Here is a 27,046-nt window from a genome sequence, read left to right as displayed (position 1 = left end):
CACCGCAAGCCGCTCAGGCTGACAAACAGCGGTAGGAGCCCGGGGTCACCCGTAGCCAGCAGCAACATTAGGCTCACGATGTACTTGGCACCAAGGGACTAGGCGATTCAGTAACGGGCAGATGCTGGTGATGGCTCTCGAGCGAAGCCTTCTGGCAACCCTAGATCAAGCGGGCCGGCCCTTGCCCACTAATCCAAGCGCCTTCCTTACTTTATTGGCATGCAGATGTTAAGAAAGTAGTCTAATTTACACCCATTCGCTTAAGTGCACCATAAATCATTCAACTGCGCTTTACGTAGCCCCCACCATCCCGCCTGCCCCGGATCCGTTCAATCTGGACGCCCACGCACCATGGCTACAGGTCGGATGAGAATGAGGCAGTGTTGAGAAATGCGACATCACATCCAACGTTGTAAACTCCTTGCTCATGGAAGCTGTGGAGAGCATAAGTCAGATAGATAGGGTACGTTGGCCGGCGAGTAACTTGTTCCTAGATCTCGCCTCTTTGCTTGGGCCAGAGGTATGACGAATGATAAGCTTATGACCAAGCACAAGGAGTCAAGCAGGATGACCTCGAGCATTATCGCCAAGACCGAGTCATTTTAATAGCATCATTTATCGTAATAAGGCATTCATATATGTAATCCCCGCTTTCTTGCTACCCAAGAGGTTCACGGCACTTCCCGCTTTCGGCACCGAATATAGTATGTCGCAGACTCGTGTTTACTCTTATTTATATGAGAAAGAGTTGGGTCATCCCTCGTCTATCACACAGTATAGCCCCTCGATCCCGTTCTGGCCGGCCTGCCCGCCTCATCATTGCCTCTTATAGCCTCACACTATGCCGTCCTCCATTGCCATTTCCGCTGGCCCCTCAGCTACACCATATCATCGCTCGCCTAAGCGCACCAGCTCTTCTGCTAACAGCTCCTCCTTGAGCTCGCCCTCGTCGGCCCCGCCATCAGCCGGCAAGGATAAGGCCCTGCACACCCGCCGACCGACCCTTGTTAGTATGTCGAGCCTCCTCCCCATCTGACGTGACTATAGCGGCAATGACATGACATTATTGATCAGCATTCATTCATGCGTAATATTGCTGACTATCGTCCTAGGCTCCGCCATCTCCATGCAAGAATAGACCGTCATTAACATCGGCGACCCGGATGGTCCGCCTTGGCTGGTATGTTGGTCTAGGCTCTAACCTCCGCTCCCTAGAAGACGAGGGGCCATATGCCTATCTTTGCTAGCTTATACTGATAATACCTTAATTAGATTTTTTACCTCTCTTCTAGCCAGGGCTTCGCCTAGAATCCAGGTATGCTACCGTATAATACATATACTTCAGTTCTAGGCTAATTTATGACGTCCATAGAGATCTTCCTTCCCTCCTACGTCGACTGCGACTATGTTCTGCTCGAGAACCGCCGAGACCCTATTCACGCAATCTTGATCAGCGACGAAGAGTCTAAGAATCTGCTCCCACAATAAGCACACTCCTTGGCTGTACCCGGCCCTAACCCCGGCCATAATTTAGGCCTTCCCTTCTCATGAGGCTCTCGGTTTGACTTTTTATCTTTCTTCCTTTATATCTTCACGGCGTCTCTGGTTTCGTGGATTTCTTTTCTTTCTATCACCGAGCAGGCATTATATGCCTCTTTCGAGACCTTATTCGCTTGTTTGACGGGGTATTCGAATGGGATAGTCTAGTTAGTTGATTTAGTAGCCTTACCTTGTGGATTGTCTTTGGCGGAGTATCACAGACTTGGCGGAGCACTTATGACTCTGATGTGGTCAATTCTTTGGCGAATCGGGGCTTGGGGTGCAAGGGTGCACACATGGGATTGGCAGGGCCCCCGGAGTTTGCGTTCCCATTCTCTTCTGGCAGTCAGACTGCCGCATTCTCTTCGCTGTTTATGTTATTATGGCTGAACTTTCTTTGGCAGACGGTGGCGATGTGGTTCAACGGTCTGTTAAGTTACGTCTCCTCAATTTACAGTCTACTTAGTGGGTTGCGCAGGTGATGATCGGTTTTTTTTTTCTTTTCTTTCTGCCTTGCGGTATGTTATAAAGCCTGTCTCCGTCATAGCATTAAGCTTGATGAATATGAAGGGAGGCCACTTGATTTTGTTAGAATGTATTGATGTCGCTCGGCACGGGTGCATGACTAGCTGACGACCGGGCAGAAGGTCCCTCGGTGAATCGGGCAACGAATGACTCTTCATTTCTCTATCTAATAATGGTCTAAAGGTTAGTCTTTTATAGTTAAAGTCTGCTGCCAGAGCTGAGACTTCTATGTGTTTGATCCTTCGGATAGTCTCTATCCGGCTCGGATAACCCCTATCCGTGTGACATTATTAAATGAGCGAACTAATCTTAACAATACCCTACCAAAGACATACCCACTCGCGGGTCTTAAGATATTAAATAGCCAGAGATATTTATCTCCGATAAAGAAGCTCGCGCTAGCATAAAAAGAGAATATAATTAAGCGAATAAAAATAATCTAGGCATAGATACTACCACTATAGCATAGCCGCCTACCTATTAGGTATAACCTCGACCGAGATATAGCAATAAAAACCGCTAATAGGATAGAGGGTATCCTAGTAATAATTAATACCTTAGAGAAGGCAAGAAAGATAGGCATAGGCAGCATTATCCGCGATACTCTAAGCGATAAACTAGGCGAGGTAATAGCCAAATACTCAATTATAATCGGCTCTAGAGATAACTAGAATATATATATAACAGAGCTAGAAGCTATAGCGATAGCACTAAGATATATACTAGATAGGCTCTTGTAAAAGTCCTTATATTAAAAGGTCTTTTATAAATAAAATTCTAGAAAAATAAGCTTATAAGATATAAGCCTAGGATTTTATTACCCTATACTTTAGCTTATGCGCTTTCCTATAGATTGCTTACCTAAGCTATATCTGCTTAGATAAGCAAGATATAAGGGAGTGTCAATATTGCCCTTTCTGGGCTTATTTCCCTTTTAGGAAGGTCACGTGATCTCGGACTTAGGACTTTATTAAAAGCCCGTTAATGCCGTTAAATCCGTGTCCCTCCATAGGGTATTTCCTATCTGGTTTTAAAAATCCTAGTTTAAAACCCTATAGGTTTTAATCTCTATTATGCCATAACTCGGCTTCTAGTTATCCGTTACTAGTAAAACCAACTGCGTTTTAAAACCCAGAATTCGGGCTTTCCGACGGTATAACTTTAATCCGAATCGGGCTAATAGATTCCGAGTAATCCTCTATATAAGCTATAAGCCCTCTCTTAGAATTAGTTCCTTAGATCTTAAACCTATTCAACCAATATAATACTAATAAGAAGCTGGTTTCTTCTTATTAACCTTATCTATCTTCCTTCTTACTTTGCCTACCCTATATGTCTTCTTATCTAGTCTCTCAACTATATATAAAGACTGATTCCTCTGCCTATTCACCTCCTATCCAAGTTATCTACCCTATAGTCTTTGAAGACTATATCTTCTCTATCCTTCAGTCTTTTACAGCTCTAATATTAATAATTAATTATTATAACGAGTAGCTAATTAGTATTATAAATAATTATATAGCTATAATAATAATTAAGATAATATATTATCTAAGAGATCTATAAGTATATTAAATAACTCTAAAAGAGTAATAATATTATTAAGATACTATAGGTACTAGCTAGAAATAAAGATTTCCCTATAGGCAATAAGGCAAAGATAGAAGCGCGAAGAGCCACACGAGGGAGGCATAGACCAAAGAAACCAACATACTAAGCGCATTCTATACGGATAAGGCTAGCGATCGCATAGCAGTAACGGCAAAAGACCTTACCCAAGGGGGTCAAAAAGTACTCGAAGCGAATCAATAGGGCATTACTAGGCACACACACGCCCCCTATACGATAGACTAAAGAGACGCGAATCAGATATGCTCTCCCGGCTATGCACGGGTATGGCTAGGGTCAACAGCTACCTACACGGGATTAGGGCGGTGGGGTCAGGCGTGTGCGGCTATGGGCAGGCAGCAGGGGCGGTAGGACATTTCTTGTTCCGGTGTACGGGATGGGGCGCGCAGCGGGGGGGCGTGCGGCGGGTCGGGCAAACGGTGGTGGGAAGCCTCTCGTTCTTTTTGGGGGCGAGGCCAACTTAGCGGATGAGGAAGAACGTGGGGCTTCTGGGAGACGCGAGCAGAAAAGCTTAGAACTGTAAATAGCCTAACGTACTTGGCCCTATGAGGTTAGTCCTCCCGGGCGGAATAAATTTCATTCATTCATTCATTCATTCAAGCATGTCACTAACCCATTAAGAGTATAGAGTCGCGATATGCAACCAAAGCCGCGTCGTATGCAATAAAGCAGATGCTATCTCATCTCCTTGGCTCTGTAATCGCAACATCAATCGTGACTTTGACTTCAAACCACATCAATAAGCCAAGTCCACTTGGAACGTGTCAGCAGAACTCCCGATATCCAAGTACATCCAGTCATGGGTCGAGCACCGACAAGCGGGTATTGCCAAACCTGCCGAAGACGTCGAGTAAAATGCGGTCAGTAGCGTGGGAGGCTCGCCTTGTGGTTACCATCTAACCTGTGCTGTGTGTCTGGCTCTGACGTTGATCGCACCCAGACCGAGGTTTTCCATCTTGCCAAAGGTGCCTCAAGTCTGGGCATTCTTGCGGCGGATATGAGATGCCCTTGAGGATGGTCAACTATAGCGTCGCTCGCGGCCCACAATCAGCTTTACAAAGAACCCCCTCTAGTTCTCGGCCGTCATGGATGCATAGCACCTCAAGCCTTAGCTATGCATCCGAACTCAGGTTAGTAGCTTTTGATGGCCAGATATCACTCGACTACTTCCTCGCTAGCTACACCTGGGCGCACTGGTGGAAGTCGATCATAATCACCGCATTGCAGGGCGATACTACCTCTGCTAGCTACATAGCTTCCAGGTCTCTCCTCATGGGACATCTCGGCGTCGGGAATTCTGATGCAAAACTGCAACAACGAAGCATGCAGCTCTATGGACAGAGCATGCGCCTTGTGTCGTCGAGCTTGGACGTATACCAGAGCTCAGTCCTTGCTGATTTGATCCTCCCAGTCATGATTCTGGGCATGTACCCCGTGAGTTAGCCATCCAGCTGTTCGACAGAACAGAACTGAAGTGATCCACAGTATGCAATGGAAAAGTCAGTCAAGTTGGAGCATAATCCGGGCTTAGGCCTTATCACCAGAAATTGTGGCCCCGACTGCAACCAAGACGACAAAACTATTTCCATGTTCAGGTCTTGCAGATCGATGCTTGTAAGAATCAAGCCCGAAGTTGATCCACCGAAGGTGGATTCAAGCGAGCTAACGTGGCTTGAAGATATGCACTGCCCTTGCGAAACGATGCCGAACGTTCTTGGAAGAAGACGTCTGGAAGTCAGCGCCCTTCCGAGCCACCCATAAAACCTGCATGGATAGACTCTATGACATAACTTCGAGTCTCCCCGGGCTATCCGAAGAGGTCCTGGGTGGGCGCAATCGACAGCCTGAGCAGGTAGTTGATGATGTCGCAAAAGCAGAAACTCTACACCGAGAGCTCCGAGCTTGGCGATATGACTGGGGACGAATCAACCCTGGAGCAGCAACAGTGTCGACGGTTTCTGACCCCTCAGAGATCGCCTCTTCACCAGAAACCGTGCTAGTCAGACGCCTCCTATGCCGGCAGATCCGATTCAAGAGCCTTGATCAATCACTCGAGATCTTCAACTACAACGCCGCCCTAGTGTATCTATACCGGGTGCAGGAACTCCTGCGGTCCCGAACCTCTGGGTCCATGCATCTCGATGTGGCCCATATCGAAAGTCAGCTGCGGGACAGAGAAACCTCGTCACCCCTCCTGTTGCCAAATGAACTTGGGCTGCCCTGTCAGCCAGCTCTAGAAGCCGCCCAGCAGTGCGCTTACATAGCAGCAGAGTTAAAGACAAGCGTAGCGGCGAATTTTATTGCCCTCGCGCCGGTCGGCATACTCTACTGTGCCCTGAAAAGTATGGGACCTCTGGGAGAGTGCTTGGCAGCGGCTGTCGCAGACATATTTTCTGCCACGCCAGCGCTTGATCAGCTGGAGGTGTTTGGGATCTGGGATATATTGGATACTACAAAAGCAACGGCGGCTTGATGGCGATGGGTTCTCGCCGTGTACCTCGATCTCTGTTGGAAATGGAGAGTTATGACTGTTGATGTGTTTCAAGCCTCGCGCCTGACTACATCATCACCAAACCTCCATTAGCCGTAACCACATTCCCGCTCACCCATCTCGACTCCTCACTAGCTAGGAACTTGACGATGTCCGCAATGTCCTCTGGAGTCCCCATGCGTCCTCCGGCAGGCACATTCTTAACCATCTCATGCATAGCGTCCCGAAGCGTAGCAGGGGCAGAGAGATACATATCCGTAGCCACAGGACCCGGGTTCACTGCATTGACAGTAACCTCATACTTTGGCCCAAACTCGGCAGCCATGACTCGAGTAAAAGCCTCGAGAGCGACCTTGCTCGCCGCATACACTGCCGTGCCAGGCATGCCCGTCCTGGCGTTAGTCGACGACACGTGGATGATCCTACCGCCCTTGCAGATGCTCGGCAGTACAGCCTGTGTCATGAAAAATGTGGCGCGTGTGTTGATGGCGAAGACGCTGTCGTACATGTCGGGAGTGACCTCCTCGACGGGGTGGACGTCTGCGACGCCTGCATTATTCACGAGGATGTCGATATGGTCGACGCCAAACCCAGATAGAGTCTGTGCAACAATCTTGCCTGGAGCCGACTCCTGGGCGAGATCAGCCTGGATGGCAATCGCCGAGGCGCCTAGATCAGCGAGCTGGGATACCAGAGCTGCGGCCTTTGGGGTTGAAGAGTCTGTAGCGTAAGTGATGGCCACCTGGAAGCTGAGGTTAGCCGTGTCTAGTAGGTGAGCAGATGAAGACTAACCCGAGCCCCCTCTTGGCCAAGCTTCAAGGCGATGCCAGCGCCAATGCCACGGGCGGCACCGGTGACGATGGCGACTTTTCCGGCGAGAGACATGGTCGAGACGTGAATGTCTGAAATCAAGGATTGGTGTGAATAGAAAGACAGGAGAAATCAAAGCATGCGAGGAGGCGTCCTTTTTATGTGCGAAAGGGATGTAGTTGGTGGGCGGGGCGCCAGTAAGCAGGTTTTGGCTTGACGTTCTCACGATTGCCTAATCGGGCAAGTTTCGTCGAGGTGCATGGTGGATCCCATGGAGCTGATCACACTCGGCCTTCATGCCTCTAACTGCGATGACCAAAAGACCTGGACGCTTACCAAGCGACGGAGCTTGTCTCACTAGAGAATTTAATTTGATATTATCAGGGTGGACTGCGGTGACGTTGATTTACGTTACTAAAAGAGCCAACCTCGGACCCGAAGTTAGGCTAATTGAGTCGAGTCCTTTTGGCCCATAGAGGAGGCAGCCGTCGACTACTAGGGTCCCATAGCTCTCTCTCTCCTTTCAACCTCAAATAGATCTTCTTCACAAATAACGCCTTGACCTCACGCTTCCTATCAACGATCCTTCCCCACCGCGTCGAAAAATGGATGTTCTAGGAGCTCTTTCGCCGTCTTCTTTTTAGGGAGCCACTGCAGCATACCGGAAGCAAAGTCGAGAAACATGTCCTTCTCATGCCCCTCCAGTACCGTCACGGTATCCGCCAGCTTCTTCCCCCTCCCAACAAGGTCTTTGCGGAGACTTGGTCTGCAGTACCGTAGAAACTCGAGAAATTCGGACTCTTGGCAAGGTGGAACCGGCCCGCCTTCCCCGCTCGCTATGCCCTCTAGGGCCAAGGGCGATGAGGCTCTTCATGAATCAGATATCAGATTAATCCTTCACTTACGGAGTCAATTCTGCCTTATTTTTGACATTTGAAACAGTCCGATATATCTCGTGATAGTGACGATGGCGTTAGAACCGAAAGATCCCAATTTGCAAGCGACGCCAAAGCTCAAACGCGGTCCAAAGCCAAAGCCGCCTTCAGAGCGCAAGTCAAAGCCATTTTCCCCGTGTCAAGCTCCGGAGACCTTCGGTTACTGTTGGAGGCAAGGATCACGATCATCGTGAACAAGTTCACGATGAGAGTGAACGACCACAACTAGCGTCAGGCAACAGCCTGCTGTCTATGAATCGGCAGACTGAACACGGGTATAAAAGAGACCGACTCTCGTCGCTCCTTTAGATAGAAAAACAGAGGCTCCTTTTGATCCTCAATCTACACTGATCTTTTGTTCGATGTCTGCATTCATGTATCGGTGCTAGGTTAACAAAAGCCAAACCTCCAAATCTCGACCTTGCACAGCCTCTATAACCTCCTCCACTAAGCCCAGAATATCATAGATCTTCTCTCATATGCCAGACAAGGAGATAGAGACAAGATACTATAATTAGCGGACCGGAAAAGAAGAGTAGCGCTATAAATATTATAATAGAATATATACCTATTCTAGGGGTACTATAGCTCCTATAAAATATCTTATAGACCCTCCTCTTAACGGCCATAGTCTACCAAAAGGAGCCCCGCGAATAACTAAGGTAATAATAATATAAATACTTCTCGAATAAGCTTATGCTATAGCAAAAGAAAATCCCTATAAATACTATCGGCTTAATAATTAATCTAGAGATTTAATTAACCCTAATTAGCTCGAAGTATTATATATGAGGTTTATTATGGCCTATTTTATCTTATTTCGGCTTATAGAATGCCTAGAGTTCTAGGCACTCTTAGCCTATATTAATAATAATATTAATACTTAGCTTCTAGATATATATAAGACTATTAGGAAATAAATTATATAATAATATAAAGACTAGAAGGAGAAGGTTAAGTAGCGCATATAGTTAGCGAAGTTAAGAATTTATATTAGCTATAACCTTTAGACTTTTCTTAACTCTTTAGCTATCTTAGGCATAGTTATATATTATATTACGGAAGATAATTAGCTAGATTATTATATTTTAGCGTTAAAAGATATTAATAATAAATATAATAGTTCTTACCTCGCTGCGGCTATTTTAGAAGTAATTAATAAATAAGGCTTTACTTTAAAACTTAGATATTTTATAATAAATAATACTAGTAATAACAATATAAATAATAAGATCCCTTTCGCTTAGTTAGTATAACTTATTATTTCTACTAATTAATTCTAAGATCCCATAGGCCTCCTTCGCCGATATAATATCTGATATTATCCTAAAGTTTACTAGCTCCGCTACTAAGGTTATATTATTAATCTCGCTACTAAAGCTTTCTTCTTTATTACTGATAATAAGTAGCTTAAATGTAATAATCTAGGTCTATATAATATAATACTAAAGTATAGTAAAGCATAGCAGAAGAAAGGTCCTCTTAGTAAGCTTTATAACTTTATTATTTATATTTAATAGAGTATTTAGTATATCTAAAAGTTTCTTACTATTAGCTATAACTATAAGCTTACGCGAGATAATAATATAAGATAGAGCTCATAGTATATTATATTAAGAGAGGCCTTAAATCTTAGAGATATAATTAATAGTTATTTTAATAAATAAATAGAAGTAAATTACGCTAGAGATAAGCTCTCTTTAAAGGACTAAACTATATTAGAGAAAATTAAGTCTTTCTTAGAGAAGCTAAAAATAACGATTAAGGCTCTTAAGTTATTATTTGTAATACTTAATAATATCCTCCTAGCTATAGACTTTATATTAGTATAATTCGAAGCTAGTAAGGAGGTAAATATCAACGATCCGGTAATAGCATAGATATATAACTTAGGCTAAGTAAAGCTAGATAAGTATTATCGCCTTACTAATAAATTACCTACCTACGTTATAGCTATTATACTCTACCCTTCGCATAAATAATATTATATCTAGGAGAACTAGAAAAAAGAGTGGGTTAAGTCATCGAAGGAGTTACTTAAGACGCTATAGAACGAATATAAACCCATAGAATTACCTCTTCTACTCTACGAGGTCCTATCAGCGACCATAAATAAGTCCTTAAACTAGCGGAATAAGCACCTATAGCCGTTACTCATCACGGATAAATACGAGCGCTATTGCAAGTCTGAGCGGGTTTATGGTTTTATGAGCGCCTTTGCATGCTACTACCCACCAGCGCATTATTCTTATAGCCTATAACTATTAGATAATGGGATTTTTAATATTATTAAAGGTATATATCTAAAGGAACTCTAAAAGCTAGCTAATTTAATTAATTCTATGCTAATTAATAAAGTTAATTTTATTTAGGTATATATAAAAGCTAGGGAGGTAAGTATAAGGAAAGAGATTATCTTATCTAGCTAGAGGTTTATTAGAAATTAGCCTATAAAATATCATAAAGCTCTAATATATCCGGAAATTTAACTAGATAAAAAAAAAATATTAAAATAATTTAAGACGCTAAGTTTTCCTTAATTATACTTAGATAATACGCTAAAAATAAGCTACTAAGTAAAAGATTTAGCTAAATATTAAAATTATCTAACTAAGCGGAAGTATAATAAGATTATAAAGGGCTTAGAAGCTTTAGAGATAAAGGTAGCTATTAAGACTACGCGGATTATTAGCCTAGAGGAGTAGGTATCTTAGCTGCGGCGAGGGAAAAAAAGAAAGGCAATACTAAACCTAAAATAACAATTTATAGCTCTAGCGGAGACTCTAGTGGCTAAAGAAGCTCTTTCTAACTTACTAGAGGCATAAATAGAGGCAGATATAGATAAGGAGGTTAAGTTAATAATTAAGGTAGGTATTAAGTTAGAGGATAAAAATAAAGAAATAGGGGTTAAAATAAAAGGCTATTAGTGCATACGTAGCGGTTAGGAGGTTAAAAAACCATAGAGAGTAAAATTTAATTAATTTTATAGAGAGTCTCTTTATTAACTTTGATTTTAATTGATAATATGGTCTATTTTTATGTGCACTAAAATTTAGATTTTGTATCGGAGGATTAAAATTTTAGTGGTCTATTAATAAGTGGGGTTGTCCATTAAGTTGTCCTGGAATGGTAAGAGACAGCCACGAGAAAGAGCGAGGTCCCAATGTGGCTGACGATGATGCTTCATGAATAATATAATTATACAGGGAAGCAGGAGTGTCCTGATATAGTAAAGATACATTGCTTGATATCGTACAAGCCAATGATGGAACATACATCTGGTTGCCGACCTGTCGCGGTAAAAACGACCTTGGGAAAATGTAGAAAGCCCTCAAACACCGCCCAATGGCAATACATAATATGGAATGGAAGGTCTAAAATGCTGTTGCAGCTGTGATAATTTCATGAGTAGACGCAAAAAGCACTGGTATGCAAATGTACCTAGATAAAGAAATGCTGTAGGGGTATCAAAGGATTGTGCGAGGTTGGTCGTAAATCGTAGGAAACTTGGAATGCAATGATTATAAGTGATGAGTTGTAAGCTCTTAGGGCCGATAGACGACATTTGCGAGAAGGGGAATGTCGTCCTCAGCAGGCTCATTTTCTTTGGTGGTTGGTGGTGACGCTAGGGGAGAGAAGGCTCTGGCATCAGGATGATCCTTTCGTCTAACAAGGTAGCTTTCCACAGAGATGCCTTTGAGCATCTCATGCCTCCTCTGGCTATGAAGCGCTTATCCGTTTGGTCTCAATCATGTCAGCAGTGGAAGTTGGTTCGTTGGCTTGATTGCTCATCCGGGTGATCTCGTTCTTAACATCTGCCAGAAGAGCATACACATCGTCACCAGCATAGATACGGATGCTCTCGACGTCGGCTCGCTTCAGAGATGCAGTGCTCATCACAAGCTCCTCAGTTTCTCGCGTTGCCGCCTCTTCGGTAATAGGCTGCTCCACGACGGTGCTGGGAGCCCGAGCCACGACGCGTTGAGGCGAGGGCGAGCTGCTCGCGGTACCAGCGGATGTGAATGTTTCCTTAAGGGGGCTCCGCGGCGGGGTCGATATGTTACCGATGCCTGAAGCAGGAGTGTTGGTCTGTGGCTGCTGTGGTGGCTCCAGCGTAGTGGTCATTCCGCCAACAGCGAGGCACGCGGCTGCAGCAATATGCTCGAGAAGCTTCTGACGGACGCGGGTCCGTCGGTTCTCTGCCTGTTCCAGCTTGTTCACCCAGTCATCAATGGAGGCATCCAGCTCCACAAGTGCCTCCTCCTGTTTCATCATCGACTCATGGCTGAACTTGGCGACACGAGGAGAGCGCAGGTACTGGCAGATGCGTGAGTGGAGATTTCGGCGGCCTACGCGGAGAGCATTGTAGGTACGACGCAGGTATTCAGTCCTCTCATCCAAGTGGCGGAGTTCCTGTAGAAGGATTAGTCGCGTTTCGCTGGTAATACTAACTATATGGCTGACCTTAGAAAGCGCCTCGACATCCGCTGCCTTCAGAACCTCGAATCGCCCCACCTGGTCGAACGCTTGCTTTTGAAGCAAAGCAAGTTCAGACTGCTTGAATTGCTCAGAGGCATCGGCTTGCTTCAGACCAGTAGGCAGCTGTTCAAAGGACTTTTGCTCCGAGCTCTTGCCTCTCTTCGGCTCTGTCCTCTGAATGATTGGACAGTTGTTGGTGCGCAAGTCAGGCCTCTTCCTCGGTCGCCCTCTGCCCATGATCCCCGATGATTCTGAGCCATCCTTTCGGTGGCCTCGGAAGGCACTGCTTTCTTCCGTCGTGATGATGGGAGGAGTGTAACGTCCATCCCATGGCTTAGGAGACGCGGTCAGAGACTCCATTGGTGGTGCTGAAAGAGGAGTAGGCAGCGTGCTGCAGGACGTGGCATTGGTCGATGCTGACTTAGGTGTCGTGGGATCGGGCGTGGGGGAGTTGGGGGTGGGGGCCGTGCGGCTTCGGGCCGGTCCATTGGGGCAACCATGTCTCTGGGGGTCATTCCTCGTAGTGAAGCAGTTGAGGGATTGCTGGCACCGGAGTAAGGGCAATGGTGCATCGGACTTGGGGATGACGAGGGGGGCAAAATGTTTCGGCGAGATGGGGGCTATTCCTTGAGGGCATGCCTGAGGAGCCACTCTGCCGGCAGACCGAGGCTCGGGATCTTCATCATCGCTGGAGATGTAAAAGAAAGTGTCTGTAAGCTGATGCTTTCTGAACGAAGTACCAGGGGCACTAATAGAGCGCTCGTGAAAGGGCGGGCGTCCAGGAATAGTCGCTGGTATCCAGTCAGTTCTCAAGATCAAGGCAAATGCTAGGCTTGGATCACATACGCGAATCCATGGCAAGTTCTTGAACGGTTGTCATGGGCCCAATCTCTGGTACACTGATCTTGCGTCGTTGGACCAAACTATGCTGTTTGCGCCTCTTCTTCAGACCATTAGGTGCTAGCTGCTTGTCTGTCTTATCGCTCGTTGGCACCGAAGATGCAGGAACAGCCTTCTCGACGTCCACGGCCTTAGTGCTGCTGTTGAGGACCGGCAGCCTCCTCTCCATGGGGAAGACCTGGTACTTCCTCCATGGGTCGGGATGTTGCATTCTCCAAGTAAATGGCTTCTCTGGCTGAGGAAGAGGGGATGCTTTCTGGAGAGATAGGACTGGTAAGCCTGGGCTGAAACAAAAGGTTTAAATGTCAAGGGGATTGCGTTCATACCAAGTCGTTTGGGGACTGAGAGGGTGGCTTCGTTATATGGTTGGCACCAATGTTGACGATGCACTTGGCAATGTGAACCATTGTGTCGAAATAATCCTGTTTGGTCGGATGGCCAGAAGGGGAAGTAGGTCAGTGTCAGAGATTAATGGCGCCGGCTTGGGATGACACTGCTGTCGATGTTAGGGCGGCGAGCTAAAGCATATGTCAACGGAGACACCGCAGGGTTGGAGTGTTTCGGCTTTGAGGAGGCTGGCAGGACCTGGGTGCAATGTCGATTCTGGAATTGAGGGTATATAACAAATCCAAGTGTGGATGGCAACCCCAGACACTGGTTCAACGCCAAGGCGGCGCGCCCTCGAGTCGGGTTCCTTCGCCTATAGCTGGGCATGCAGTCCTCGGAAGACAGGTTGTTTCTCGGTCATTTGCCCCTGTTGATGAACGTGATAGAATATCGGGCCCCCTGACTACAGCCATGCGCCCAAAGCCCCGCCAGACAGTGTCACACCCCGAAGGGCCAAAAGCATCGAGAAGCTTTGGCACAGCAGCCTGAGACAAGAGCGCAGAGAGGTCTGGGGACGTGGGAGAAGAGCCAAGAGGAGGTTGACAGGCCCAAACTGCCCAGGGTCGGAGTCGCAGCGAAAAACGGAAGAGATTGGCAGGGCCTGTCAAAACTCAGGAGACCTTTGGTCGCGCAGAGAACAGACCACGTCGGTGGCTTCTCTCAATCACACATCGCTGCCCGTCCCCTGTGGTCCTCAAGTCCCTAGGATGCCCCTGGAACCGACCTTGGTGCACGTTGGAACCAGGGCCAGCCACGCTACCGAGGCAGGGGTTGCCGCCCCACCATGACACGCGGAGATCAGGAACCCCCTGGACTCGCCATTGCTTGAGACCGGGGACCAATGGAGCCGGACTGTCTTGGCATGCTGGTTCCTGGAGAGCGAGGGCTGAAATATCCTGCAAAACTTCCAATCAATCATCGTCGTTGATGAAATGAGCCGTCATGACTCGTGCAGGTATTAATAATGTTTGAAAGAATGGAGGGCTTGAGCAGGAAAAAGGAGTCAAAATCAGTCAGCATTGACGGACGCTACTAAAGTTAATGTCTCAGGTACCGCAAGCCTTATGCTTTGGGCTATCAGGTCAGTTCCGAGGCAGTGGCGCTCGGGGAAGGTGCGTTTCATGGCAGGTCAAATCTGGAAGGAGAGCCACAAGTGGCCGCCGATCTGTTGGATTGCTTCGCTTAAGATCTTGCCCCTTCCATGTCGCATTTTCTCAGATAGAGCTTGGTTCAAATTCATAAAAGTCTTTTGAATTAGCCAATGATCGTTGAAGTTGACTTCTCGATCCAGCTTCTGTCAATGCTCAAAGCCCATGCTCCTGCATCGCCGAAAATCCAGATCGGCCTGAATCCACCAGCACGGATACTTCAGCTGAGCTATATGCCGACTGTTAGCGCCTCGCTTACAGCCCCGTGCGTCGCATTTACGCGGAAAGCTCTCGGTTTATCGGCTGTCAGCTTCACAGTTGTCTTGAGGAAGTCTCGTCTCCACTCATCTAGCCCAGAGACGTACGACGGAGTTTGCAATGCAATGGCAGTGCAGTTTTGTATTCTTGGAACGTTGGAAACGTACATATGCGCATCAATCAGTTATCGCTTGCTCCTCTCTTCTGTCTCCTCTGCGTCGGAACATGCAGGGGTGAATATAACCCATTAGCTCCGATGAAGCACCAGTGATCCCACACCTTCGGGCCATTTCCACGCGAGAAGAAGTTCAAACCCTAGTCTATAAGCTTTACCATACAATGAACAAAGGTTTGCGCTGGAGCGACGAATAGAGATCAAGGGTCGCCGAGCCATAGACTAACATCCCGTCCCGCCGTAATATTACGGATCACCGCGAGTGAGAATGATACCGTTGAGAAGCTTCCAACATACACGGGGTGACTATCCATTAATAAAGAAGTGGCTTACCAAGTTAGTAGGTCAAAAGCAAACATCATCCCCTTTCTTCTTGTGACGCTCTCGACATTTTCGACGTCACTCAGTCCCGTACTTGCTTTCTTTTCTTCTTCTCCCCTCTTTTCGCTGTCTCATCCTTGCGGCCCATCTATAACCAATATGACAGCATCGCGGAAGTGCTTCCATGAGCGGGCAAGTCCTAATCGAGTTCCCGTTTGAAACACAGGCCCAGATCGGGGTTCCCTTCGTCATCAGCTCATTGCTTCTGGAACAAGCCTTACTCAAGACGTCCATCTGTCCGACGGGGACGTCGTAACTCCTAGGTCCTCTGCGTCTTGGCTGTTGAGATCTGAGCGCGGTGCAGCTTCACAGTTGGTAACTCGGTAGCCATCTCCGAGCCGCGCTCTCAAAACTTATTTAGTCATATACCTCATTTGCATATCTTATCTGCCCTTGGGTAGGTACTTTACTTGCTGCATCTCCCTTCTCTCCCAGCGTTGCATCGTGGTGTTGCATCTACGAGTCAAGACGACTGTCCCCTCACCATCCTCACGAGCAGCTTGCCTCTATTCATAACCTTGCTTTTCAGTTTCAAAATTCATCCCATGCTATAGCGTGCATGGTCCCTTACATCATCTCGTGCTATTTTTACTCATCCGGCTGGTTGAAACGGCCAGGGCCGGTCGACCACTCACCGGAGAATCCATCACCCATGCTGACAGCCAGTGCAATCTCCGCCCTTGCCCACAACCCCATTTCCTGATTCGGGCGTAGGCACTCCTCCCCCTGAACGCCGGTGTTTCACTCGCTTATCATGCACGTTAAAGTAAATGAAATTTAGTATAGATATATTTCACTAAGTGGTGTTATTACTCCTGCGACTTGGGGGTTCTCAAGATCGACCCATCCCTAAACCTTCCTACCCCGGTAGGGAGGTCCGTCGGTTTATTCCTGGCCAAATTAAACCCGAATGTTTTTGCTCGGCTTTTCCTCGGCTAACAGCTGCACACCTAATTTGCATATATTTCCCATCTTGTCTCGCCTTTTTGTGACTGTCTCGCAATTTTGTGACTGTCTCGCAATAATGTGGCCAACTTAGCGTGCTAAGTTGCTTCACCTGGGCTCCCAAGGCCCACATGAACCAACGGGTAATCATTCAGTTCTGTGCTTCACATAAATCTGCGGGCCGGAGAGACCCAACCCTAACAGCCACACAATACAACACTGCAGCTTATCCTCAAAAATTATTTCGCCTTTTATTGTGTTGGCACATTCGTTGCAACAAACTTTAGGTACCCTCACGTACCCACGTGATGGACCGGGCCATGTGGGGCGAGGTACGGCACGGAGGTTTATCACAGCCAAGGGGATAGGTTCTGGACTCGGCGTTGATGGGTCTCACTGCGCTAGTGCTTACCGAGAGTGACTCGGGGCTAATTAGTGGCTTACTTCCGCTCAAGCTGAGGACGGTTCGCTCGGCAATGTAGCAGCGACCATACCGGACTGAAACGCGGTGTGGTCTTCTGGGGGAACCGGGGTTCCGATCCGTGCAACTTGCCCTCCCACTGGAGCTTCCATCCGCTGGTCGTGCAATGACGATGACTTGGGTTGACATCTCCAACGATGCAACGAGATCGAGAGCAAGAGTTTCATTTTCAGTAGGCAGGGTAGACTTCATCTATCACAAGGCCTGGATCAGCAAGATCTACCCGATCAACTGAACCAACTAGGATCGTCAGGAGAACCTCACCACCCGCTGACGAATAACCCCTATAGCTCCTATTCTGATAGAAACACTAGATGTATAAAAGACTGACCTAGAGACCATTATTAGATAGAGAAATCAAGAGCTTCGTATCCTATGATCCCGATTCATAGCTGCTTGTGACATCATCCTCTCTTATCATCGTGTTTGAATGCGGAAAAAAGCGTTCCTTTACCGCCATCCAAGGCGCCGGTGGTTATTTGGGTTGCAAAATGCTTTATCTATTTTATCTCCAAGCACAAAAGTTTCTGGTCGACAAATAGCAATCACTAGATTATACCTCCCAGCTCTATGGTAACGAATTTTGTCTTGAGTTGTTGCCCAACTACCACCAACGAAACTGCTGTGGCTGCCATGATATCCCTTTTCTATGCTTAATGCTAAGAGAATAGTCTAGGTTTCCCCCAATCAAATAAAAAATTGACAACTGATACTCATGGAACCTTCATTTGAAAAATCATCATTCAGTCTTTCATTCCCGCGAATTTCACCGGATAGTTTCTATACCATTTGAATCACGACTGCTCAATGAACCATCTCCATTCCGTATAGACGCGTCCGCAGAGGTAGAATAGGCGCCCTCGATCTGGACAGAGTAAGGTGCTCCCTGATTAAGCAGAGTGTCGGTGTCGTTGTGATTAAACCCGAGCTGCGCTTTGGGATCTGGAGGCGCCGCTTCCATGGTGTGCATCTCCACTGTGGTAGTCACAGTTGCCCAGGCCTTCTGTCTGCCATTTTCGCCATCTTGAGTTCCAGCATGCAACGTCGTGTCACCACCTCGGGTTCCCCGCGATCGGGACCTAGGATAGTCTGACCCGTCCCCGTGGCCCGATGTCCGAGCAACCTTACCGATGAGACTGGCCATGGACATCTCAATATTAAGTTTGACAATATAGGCGAGTGGGTGGAACTGCATGTACCTACATAGGAGACGCCATGGTTAGTATGTCCCTAAGTTTGACTCATGGATCAGTGAAGGGCTCCTATACGAAGGTGTTGTCCAGGCTCATCATAGCAACGATAAGAACGTCCATGCTTAAGGAGAAACCAATGATGAATATGTTGAACTTGACGAGATTGTCGTACTTGCTTAGGCCCAGCTCAATCAAATTTTTCTTAACGATGCGGATGAAAAGGACGTTGAGGGCAGCGTCGATAAGGAGGTAGATGACTTTCTCATAGCGATCCCATATCTCATTGATATGTATGTATGTGTCCGAAATTTGTAACCGTGCAGGGATCTAGATATAGTAGACTAAAATATTGATTATCGTAATCAGGAATGCCACGCCGTATTTGACTCGCCAAACGAACTTTCGGTCGTGAATAAGAATTGCGCATCGATTCATAATAATCTGGAGGAGAAACTGGACCTGATTATAATGTCAGAGGGAGCTTAATAAATAGTGTCTGGGCGAAACGGACCTGAAGCGCCCAGAGGGTAACTGGCGTGATAAACGGCTGTTAGTACAAGAGAATGAAAGGATGCTACGATAGCAGATGGACGGCATAAACTCACGGATATAAAAGTAGAACGCGAAGCTGCATCCTATATCAGCTATCGTCCATGTTTGGAAGCGAAACCGTTAGATCATTTGATGAAGCGCACCTAGGTGGGATTGCCCCTAAAAGGAACATGAAGCAGATGATACTAAAGCCAAGGCAAACAGCAATCTCTAGCTAAATCATCTAAACGTATGCATTGCAGAACATATCCAGTCCACGTCGACGGTAGGCACTCGCTATTTGCTTGATGGCCGTCCATGTTATAAGCCAGCCGATACCCAGAGTAAAACCCCACGCGACAGATGCAATGACCAGGTCATTGCGTGTGACCTTTTCGAGGACGAAGTTGTCAGGAAGGAGAGTTATCATCGTGCGACCAAGAGGAGGGAACTAAAAAAAAAAAAAAGAGTGATAGAAGAAATCGTCCTCATAGCCGAGCTGAGAGGCTGGTTAAAGTTGGAGAATCGCAGCATCGAGGTCGTCTTTTAAGGGAGCCAAGGACCGAATATATCAATGCTGACGGAGTGCCGGTTGAGAGACGGAGTCTTGTAGTCTCTCTCTTCTCGCCTACACCCAACTTGGTAAGATCAAAAGAGCTCTGCTGAATAATTGCTAAAGGCTATAGCGCATCCGAAGTTGAACCCTACTATTAGCCCCCCCTCTCTGGATTCAGGGGAATTATGCAGGAGCCCACACGCCAAGGCCATATCATAGTATTTAACCTACGCGAGCTAAGGCCTAGTTTTATATTAACACGTTAGCTTTGTTTCCCGACCGGTATTTATGATATTGCGATTTATAATATGAAGTATTATTAGGACTTCTATTACTACCTAATTTAGTAGAGGAATTATGTACCCTTTTTTGGCGCCTTCTAATTAGATCGAACCCCTCGTCGTGACCTGGTTGGAGGTGTTTGCGCACTTAGGAGATCGGCCGATTTTTCCTTTGCCCTCTCGTCTTATTTATCCTTGCTACGCAAACCTTCCATATGCCTACTCCCTCTTATATGCAAATGCTTTATGGCCGATATTCTAGCACTTATAGCACTAAACTAGTCCTTAACGCGGTTTAAAGATATTAATACTAGCTAACTCTCCCGCTAAGTAAAACTACCTCTCTTTTAAGAATCGCTTTATATTTACTCCTTTTATTATATAGATTATTATTAATCTATATATCTTATTATTCTCCTTATTATTAAGCTAATAGATCTTAGCTATTATTACTTTATTTTCTTTATATAGAGCCTCTATTAATCCAGGGAGTATATCGCTATTTAAGTCTGGTATTATTATATAATTTATGCTATCTACCTTAATTAAGAAGAATTAATCCCTTAGCACTCTCGCGCCCTTAATTATAGTTTTTTATATAATTTACTTAATAAATTGCATTTTAGCTTTATCCCTATAGATTACTTTAATATAATCCGCGTTATATATATCTCTTATTACTATAGTATATCACTATATTAGCGCTCTTTAAATTATATTTCCTCTTTAATAGCTTATTAAACTCCCCTAGCTTAGGCCTTATCTTTATCCTCCTTATTTACCCTTAATATATTAATAATATAATATTATATATTATTAAATATAGATAATATTATTCGTATAGATAATAGGCTTTAAATATTACTTAGTTAGCTTATTAAGGGTATATATGCTATATCTATATATAATAATTAAAGACTTACTTAGGTATTATTAGCTATAATGCTTTTAGTTATTACCTCTAATTACTCTTATAGCTATCTTATTTCTTTTATTAATTATAATTATGCCTACCTAAGCTATTTATTTATTTACTTAATTATTTACTTATATAATTATTTTAGATCTTTTATTTCCTATTCTTATATCTATCTAAGCTATTTAATTATCTCTTCTTATATTGCCCTAAGCTAATTAGATATCTATTTATATATATACCTAAACTCTTTTATCTTTTTCTAGCCTTTAACTATCTTAGCCCTAATTATATAAATTTCTTACTAAAGGTATTAGATTATCTCTAGCTACTTACTTATTACCTTTATCGCCTTTTACTAATTCTTAAGTAATATATCCCAAAGCCTCTTTAATATCTATTTCTACTTATTTATAAGATAACTTAATATTTCCCGGAGTATTATATAGAGTATTATTTAAATTAATAATTTATTATTACTCCCTGCGCTCTCTATAGCCTATAATCCTCTAATTATATTACTATAGTTATTATTACCTATTTCTATTTACTCTATAGTATTATACTTTTACGTTTTAGCCTTACTTGCGGCTACTTATATATTTTTCTAGGCTTTCGCGGTTAATTTTATAGCTATCGGTAAGCGATACGTCATAGCTATTAAATCCCTAGTCTTAATAAAGATCTCCTTAAGGGTTATATCTATCTTATGATATAATACTTATAGTAATATTAACCTCTCCTTTTATATATAATAAATATAATAAATATCCTATAATAGAGTTATTAACCCCGATAGAGAGATCTAAGCTATAGATATTATATAGTAAGCTATACTCCTTATAGCTATATATAACTTAGACCCTTAATAATTACTAATATACCTTTTCGCTTCGATAGGCTAAGATAAGGCTCTTTTAATCTACATGCCCTAATATCCTTAATTTTATCTTAGCTTTCCCTTAGAGGTTATTAATATGCCTTTATAATCCTAAGGAGCTTAGCTATTAATTACTTAATACTTTATATCTATTTAGGTTATATAGTATAAGATATTTCGTTTATAATAACTTCTAAGAGTTAATATAGTATCTTCTTTTATCTCTAATTATTATCGGCTTCTATTATATATCTATTATTAACTTAAACCTATAGTCACTAACGTAAAATAATAGGCTAGCGATATATATAATACCCCTCTAGATAATTAATAACTCTTATTAATTATTATTTTATTATTATAGCTAAAAGTCTAGCCTCTTATATAGAAATATACCCCTTGCTCCCTATTATCTCATAGATAATAGAGCCCTAGGTATATTAAATCCTATAAGAGATAATTAGACCTTAGTAATATCCTATATCTCTTAACCTCTCCTATAGGAGTAATAATACTTAATAGACTAGCTAAGACTATTTAGTTTATCTTAAGATAAGACTAATATAATAAATAGCGTCTATATACTAATTATTCCTTTACCTCCTAATAGCTTTATATATCGCAGTGATATTAAATTAATTAATATTTAGAGCGATAATAACCCTATAGCTACGTCTCTTAATCTATAGAGTAGTAATATTCCTATTATAGAGATTTTACTTTATTTTATATTTTCTAAGCCTATAAGTTTTAAGAAATTACTTTCTATCTAGGATAACTAATATTAACCTTATTTACTAAAGAAATTATATTAAAAGTAGAATTATAATACTAATAGCTTTCTATCTTATAAGTCTAATTAATAGAATTTATCTCGCGATATAGATATAGACCTATTAGTAAAAGAAAAGATATAATATATAAGTATTCGCGGCAATAAAAGTGCCAAGGGTAATAATACTTATGTATTCTAATAGCGCAATAATAATATAAAAATAGCCCGGGAATAGAATTAACTCGCAATTAATAAATTCTGAGCTAAATAGAGGGCTAAGCTATTAAGGCTTAAGTCTAATAAATAAGATCTAAAGTATATCTATCGTAATCTTTTTATATATATAATAGACTTAATTCTTAAGATTTATATGCTTAAGATAGAACTTTTATAGCATTTAGGGTATAACTATGCCCTTATCTAGAACTACCTTATCTATAAGTCTTAGCGATTTATATAAATATTAATAGGGGAGACTTAATGAGAGGCTATATCTTAGTAGCTAGATTAGCCTAGGCGGAGTAATTAAGGATAAAAGCGGGATTAAAATAGGGCTAGAAGATAGATAATAAGGATATAACTAAAGGTAAGGGGAGGGGATATATAATAGTATTATATAATTATTAATAACGAGAATATAATTAATTTATTAATATAAAGTATCTTATTTTAAATAATAATTTCTTTTTCTTACCTAATTATCTTACCTCTAGGTCTATATTATTAAGAGTTTATATCTTGACTACCTTTCATAGAATCTTTTCTTATAGATAACTAGGAGTACTAAACTCTCGGGAGAAAGGCCCGTGCGACTAAGGCTATATATTCGAACATGGCAAGCACTGTCTAGTACGGCAGACTATAGGGGTCACTATTGCAAAACCCTAAAAACCACCGCAAGAGAGACGAAACGGGTTAGCGAGATAGGCAACCTACCCCGCAGTATATTATTTTATATACCTTAGCGTAGATTCTTAGATTTTTTTCGCATTACGGAAAATATAATAAAAGCAGCGGGACTACTACGGACTAATAAAGCAGATTTCTATCACGTCCTATAGATATCGGCCGCCACTATAATAGTTAAACTAAGTAATATTAACGCTTAATTATCTTCTTCTATCTCTTCCTTATCCTCCTCGTCCGGCTTATTAAGCTACTAAGTATCGAGTTAATAATAGAAATATATCTAATAACTTAATTATACTTATAATCTAGAGCTAAGTAGCCTTAGTAATAATCTCTAGCGCTATAATCTTTTGCTCCTCGGGGCTCTTCTTAGCTATCTCGCCGAACGAAGCTAAAGCGGGAGCTAGCCCTAAAGCGGCAGGAAATACCGCATTATTACCATAAGCTTATAATTATTATACTACGCGCTATATAGTAGTCCGCTAGGTATTATCTAGATTAGAATTTATATATTTAAGCTATTAATTTAGCTCTTAAAAGGCGCGTATAATAATAAGAGTATTAACTAGGACCTAGAGATATAGCTTTATTAGTAGCTCGATACCTAAGAGTAAGTAGATATGCCTTACTAGCCTATAGGTATAACTATTTTTTGCGTAGTCTTAGTTCATAGTACTAATATCTATTCTATATATATTAGCGTAGTAAGTATATAATCCTAGCGTAACCTAATATATTATCTTAGGAGGCATATTTATAGCCGGGGGCCTTAGTAGCGTATATAACATAGGGGCGGCATAGGAAGTCTTATACCGAGCCGATAAGAGGGGCCTTTTTGATTTACTTCTTCTTTTACTTAGATAAGTATATTAGTAGCTATCTCTTCGCTATATAAGGACTTATTAGATCGTATAGTAACCTTAGCTATAGATTTATAGGCATTAGGTTAGACTAATCCTTTGCCCTTCTTAATTATATTAACTCTTATTAGGCGAGTCCCCCTCTATTAGGTTATTAGTACTAATTTTACTTATAATAATAGGATTAGTTATAGGCATAATAATACTATTAATTATTAGCTTTTCTAATAGATATAATAATATAGAAGGGAAAGTAAGAACTAGGGTTATAAGGGATATAGGTTATATAAATATATATAGGTTAGTAGCGTCGATTTTATTCCCGGTTTAGTAATATTCTAGCAATAAACCCCTAATACTAAGCCGCAGCGGGTTAGTTATAATACCGCTGCGGGGTATTACGGTAAGTTAATATATTAGGGTATTATTAAACCTATATTAAGTGAATTACTTAATTATTTTCTATTTAATTAATTCTTACCCCTCTTTTAGGCTAATGCTTTGTGCTATTCTTATTTGAGATATATTACGTTATGTAATACTCCCTCTTCTAGTTCTAAGGCTTATTTAGTTAAAATGCATTATAGATTGCCCTATATATTCTCATATATATATAATTGCTTTGGTTTAATATATCCCCTTAGATTAGAAGCCTTTAATAATTTAAATAATATCTTTAGTCCTTTAAGTTATATTTTATATCCTTTAAATTATCTTCTTTATATATTTTCTTTATTTATAGGGTCTTTTTTACCTAATATATATTATTATATTATTTAAAGTTATAAGTAAAAGAGGAAATATTTATTTAAGCGAATAAAGGTCTTTTTCTTCTTTAATTAATTATAAATCGCGAATAATATATAATTTACTCTTTTATTATTTATAATTTATATTTAAAGGTTATAGATAAAATATATTCTTACCTTAAGTTTCTTTTCTTTTTTTTCTTTTTCTTTAACTTTATTATATACTTTAATATATAATCTTTCTAATTACCTTATACCTCTCTTCTATAAGCTTATTTTAAGCCTTTTAAATTACCTTTTATTAATTATATTATACAGAAGATTATATCTCTTATTCCCGCTATATTCCCGCTACCGCCGCTAATATATTATAAATTATTTTATAGCTTAAGGTTTAGTCTAGGGTTCTAAGTTAATTAATATAAATTAGTAGTAATAATTCTTTTTCCCTTCCCCCTTTTAAGATTAAGTAAATTATTTAAGCTTTAAATCTATAAAATAAAATACTAATTTATTTATAGTAACTCTTATGCCCTTACCCCTTTAACTTAGGCCGCCTACGCTTATGCCGATTATATAGTATAAGTTATTACTATAGCCGCTATAGCTATTATTATATAAGTCGTATTTTATCTTTATGTTTTAATACTTATTTTAACCTTTTATATAGCTAAAATAAAAAATATAATATCCTATACTTAGCCTACCTTAATAATACTCTAGCTAGCTGGAGCATAAATAAGTATTAGGTTAAGCTAAGTATATATTACTATAAGCGATATAATCCTAGTAGCTTATATCGCTAGATATAAGTATACTTCTTTTTTAGTTTCGCGGTTTATTTTATTAATTTAACCCTTATAGTCTCTTTCTTACCCTCCCTATAATATTATTTTTCTTAGACTATATCTAGTAAGACCTATCCCGGGTTAATAAGACTATAAATATAATTTATAGCTTATTTTAATTATTTAAGCCTTATTACTAACTTTTAATTTATAGGAGAAAAATAAGCGCTATATTATAGCTAAGGTTATATTAAAGGGTATAATAGCTAGAGACTTTCCCTTATTTAATAACCCTTATTTAGTTTAGATAAGGGCTATTTCTTTTATTTAAGTCTTAATTAAGTATTATAATTTATATTAATATAATTACCTTTAGGTAATAAAATAAATTTTAATATTATTATATTATTACTCTTTTATCTCTATACCTTATTATAACTTTATGACTTTTAAGCTTTAAAGTATTAATCTAAGCCTTATCTATTATAATTATAGCTTATTTATAATTTCCTTAATTAATCTTTCTTTAAGTACTTTATTGCGATATTCCGCGATATATTCTTAGATATTAATTAATCTATATTACTTATAACTCTCTTTTTATTTATTGCCTTATAATGCCTTTATTAGGCTATTTATAATTAGCTTTAAGCTTTCTTTATAGCTAAGGGAGATTATTTTATTTTAGATATACTTTTATAGCTAATAATTATATATATCTATATACTTTAATTTTATCCTTAATTTCCTTTAAGGATTTTATAATAATTAGATTATTTATTTATTATTAGAAAAGAGGTATAAATTAGTATTTTATAGCTTAAGTCCTAGACTTTAAAGTAGCCTTTATTAAAATAGATTTTCTTTTATTACTTAAGATAATCTAAGTAGTTTTACCTTTATTATAGAGGTTATAATAATATTTTACTTATTAGCTTATTATCTAATTAGGCCTCTAAAGACTAATATTATAAAACCTTATAAGCTCTTCTAGTTAATTATATTATCTATAAATAAAGTATTACTATAAACTATAAAGCCTTCTCTAGGTCTAAATTATAAAGTATAGAAATATATTATATATAAGTAATATAAGGTTTAATTAGCTACTTAGATATATTTCTCCCTAGGGTTATTTATAAACCGGGCTAATTAGGAGATTATAAAGGTAATATCTAATCTTATAATAATACTTATAAAGAGTATTAACTTAATTACTCTTCTATACTAATTAATTAATTATCTAATTATTATTCCTTTATTTAAAATAAGCTCCTCTTTTATTATTAAAGTTCTATTTAGGGTATCTATAATTTATAATTTATATATCTTCTCTAAATATATAATTTATATAACTTAGATATATTTTAAAGTATAATCCTAAATAATCTCTATTCTAAGGAATTATTAAAGCTTATGCCTTTTAATTAATTTATATTTTTTCTTTAAAGACTTAATAATTTAGGATATAATATTTTTATCTCTTTTCTTAAATATAATAATTATATTATCTATATAAAAGAAT

General features: G+C 41.1%; 4 protein-coding genes across 4 annotated transcripts; 2 read left to right on the top strand and 2 right to left on the bottom strand.

Annotated features, from left to right (window-relative positions):
- Positions 1-841: 841 nt before the first annotated feature.
- Positions 842-1,488, top strand: NECHADRAFT_89251 (uncharacterized protein; the record flags this gene model as incomplete). The annotated part of the gene is made up of 3 exons (XM_003039352.1): positions 842-1,010; positions 1,293-1,315; positions 1,375-1,488. 3 exons carry the CDS (start codon positions 842-844, stop codon positions 1,486-1,488), a joined length of 306 nt encoding a protein of 101 aa, XP_003039398.1.
- Positions 1,489-4,492: 3,004 nt separating this feature from the next.
- Positions 4,493-6,166, top strand: NECHADRAFT_56258 (uncharacterized protein; the record flags this gene model as incomplete). Its single annotated transcript, XM_003039351.1, has 4 exons — positions 4,493-4,553; positions 4,634-5,127; positions 5,194-5,307; positions 5,372-6,166. The coding sequence occupies 4 exons, from the start codon at positions 4,493-4,495 to the stop codon at positions 6,164-6,166; spliced, it is 1,464 nt and encodes a 487-aa protein (XP_003039397.1).
- Positions 6,167-6,251: 85 nt separating this feature from the next.
- NECHADRAFT_56259 (uncharacterized protein) lies at positions 6,252-7,069 on the bottom strand (the record flags this gene model as incomplete). The annotated part of the gene is made up of 2 exons (XM_003039350.1): positions 6,252-6,926; positions 6,977-7,069. 2 exons carry the CDS (start codon positions 7,067-7,069, stop codon positions 6,252-6,254), a joined length of 768 nt encoding a protein of 255 aa, XP_003039396.1.
- Positions 7,070-11,649: 4,580 nt separating this feature from the next.
- Positions 11,650-13,591, bottom strand: NECHADRAFT_56263 (uncharacterized protein; the record flags this gene model as incomplete). The annotated part of the gene is made up of 3 exons (XM_003039349.1): positions 11,650-12,342; positions 12,394-13,199; positions 13,255-13,591. Coding segments are annotated over 3 exons (1,836 nt in total), but the record flags the coding sequence as incomplete, so codon positions are not given.
- Between the last annotated feature and the right edge of the window lie 13,455 nt (positions 13,592-27,046).

Source organism: Fusarium vanettenii, assembly GCF_000151355.1.
Source record: "Fusarium vanettenii 77-13-4 unplaced genomic scaffold NECHAsca_115_unmapped, whole genome shotgun sequence".
In the NCBI taxonomy this organism is placed as follows: Eukaryota; Fungi; Ascomycota; class Sordariomycetes; order Hypocreales; family Nectriaceae; genus Fusarium; species Fusarium vanettenii.
The sequence above is the reverse complement of the archived record's forward strand: the minus strand, read 5'-3'. Positions and strand labels throughout refer to the sequence as shown.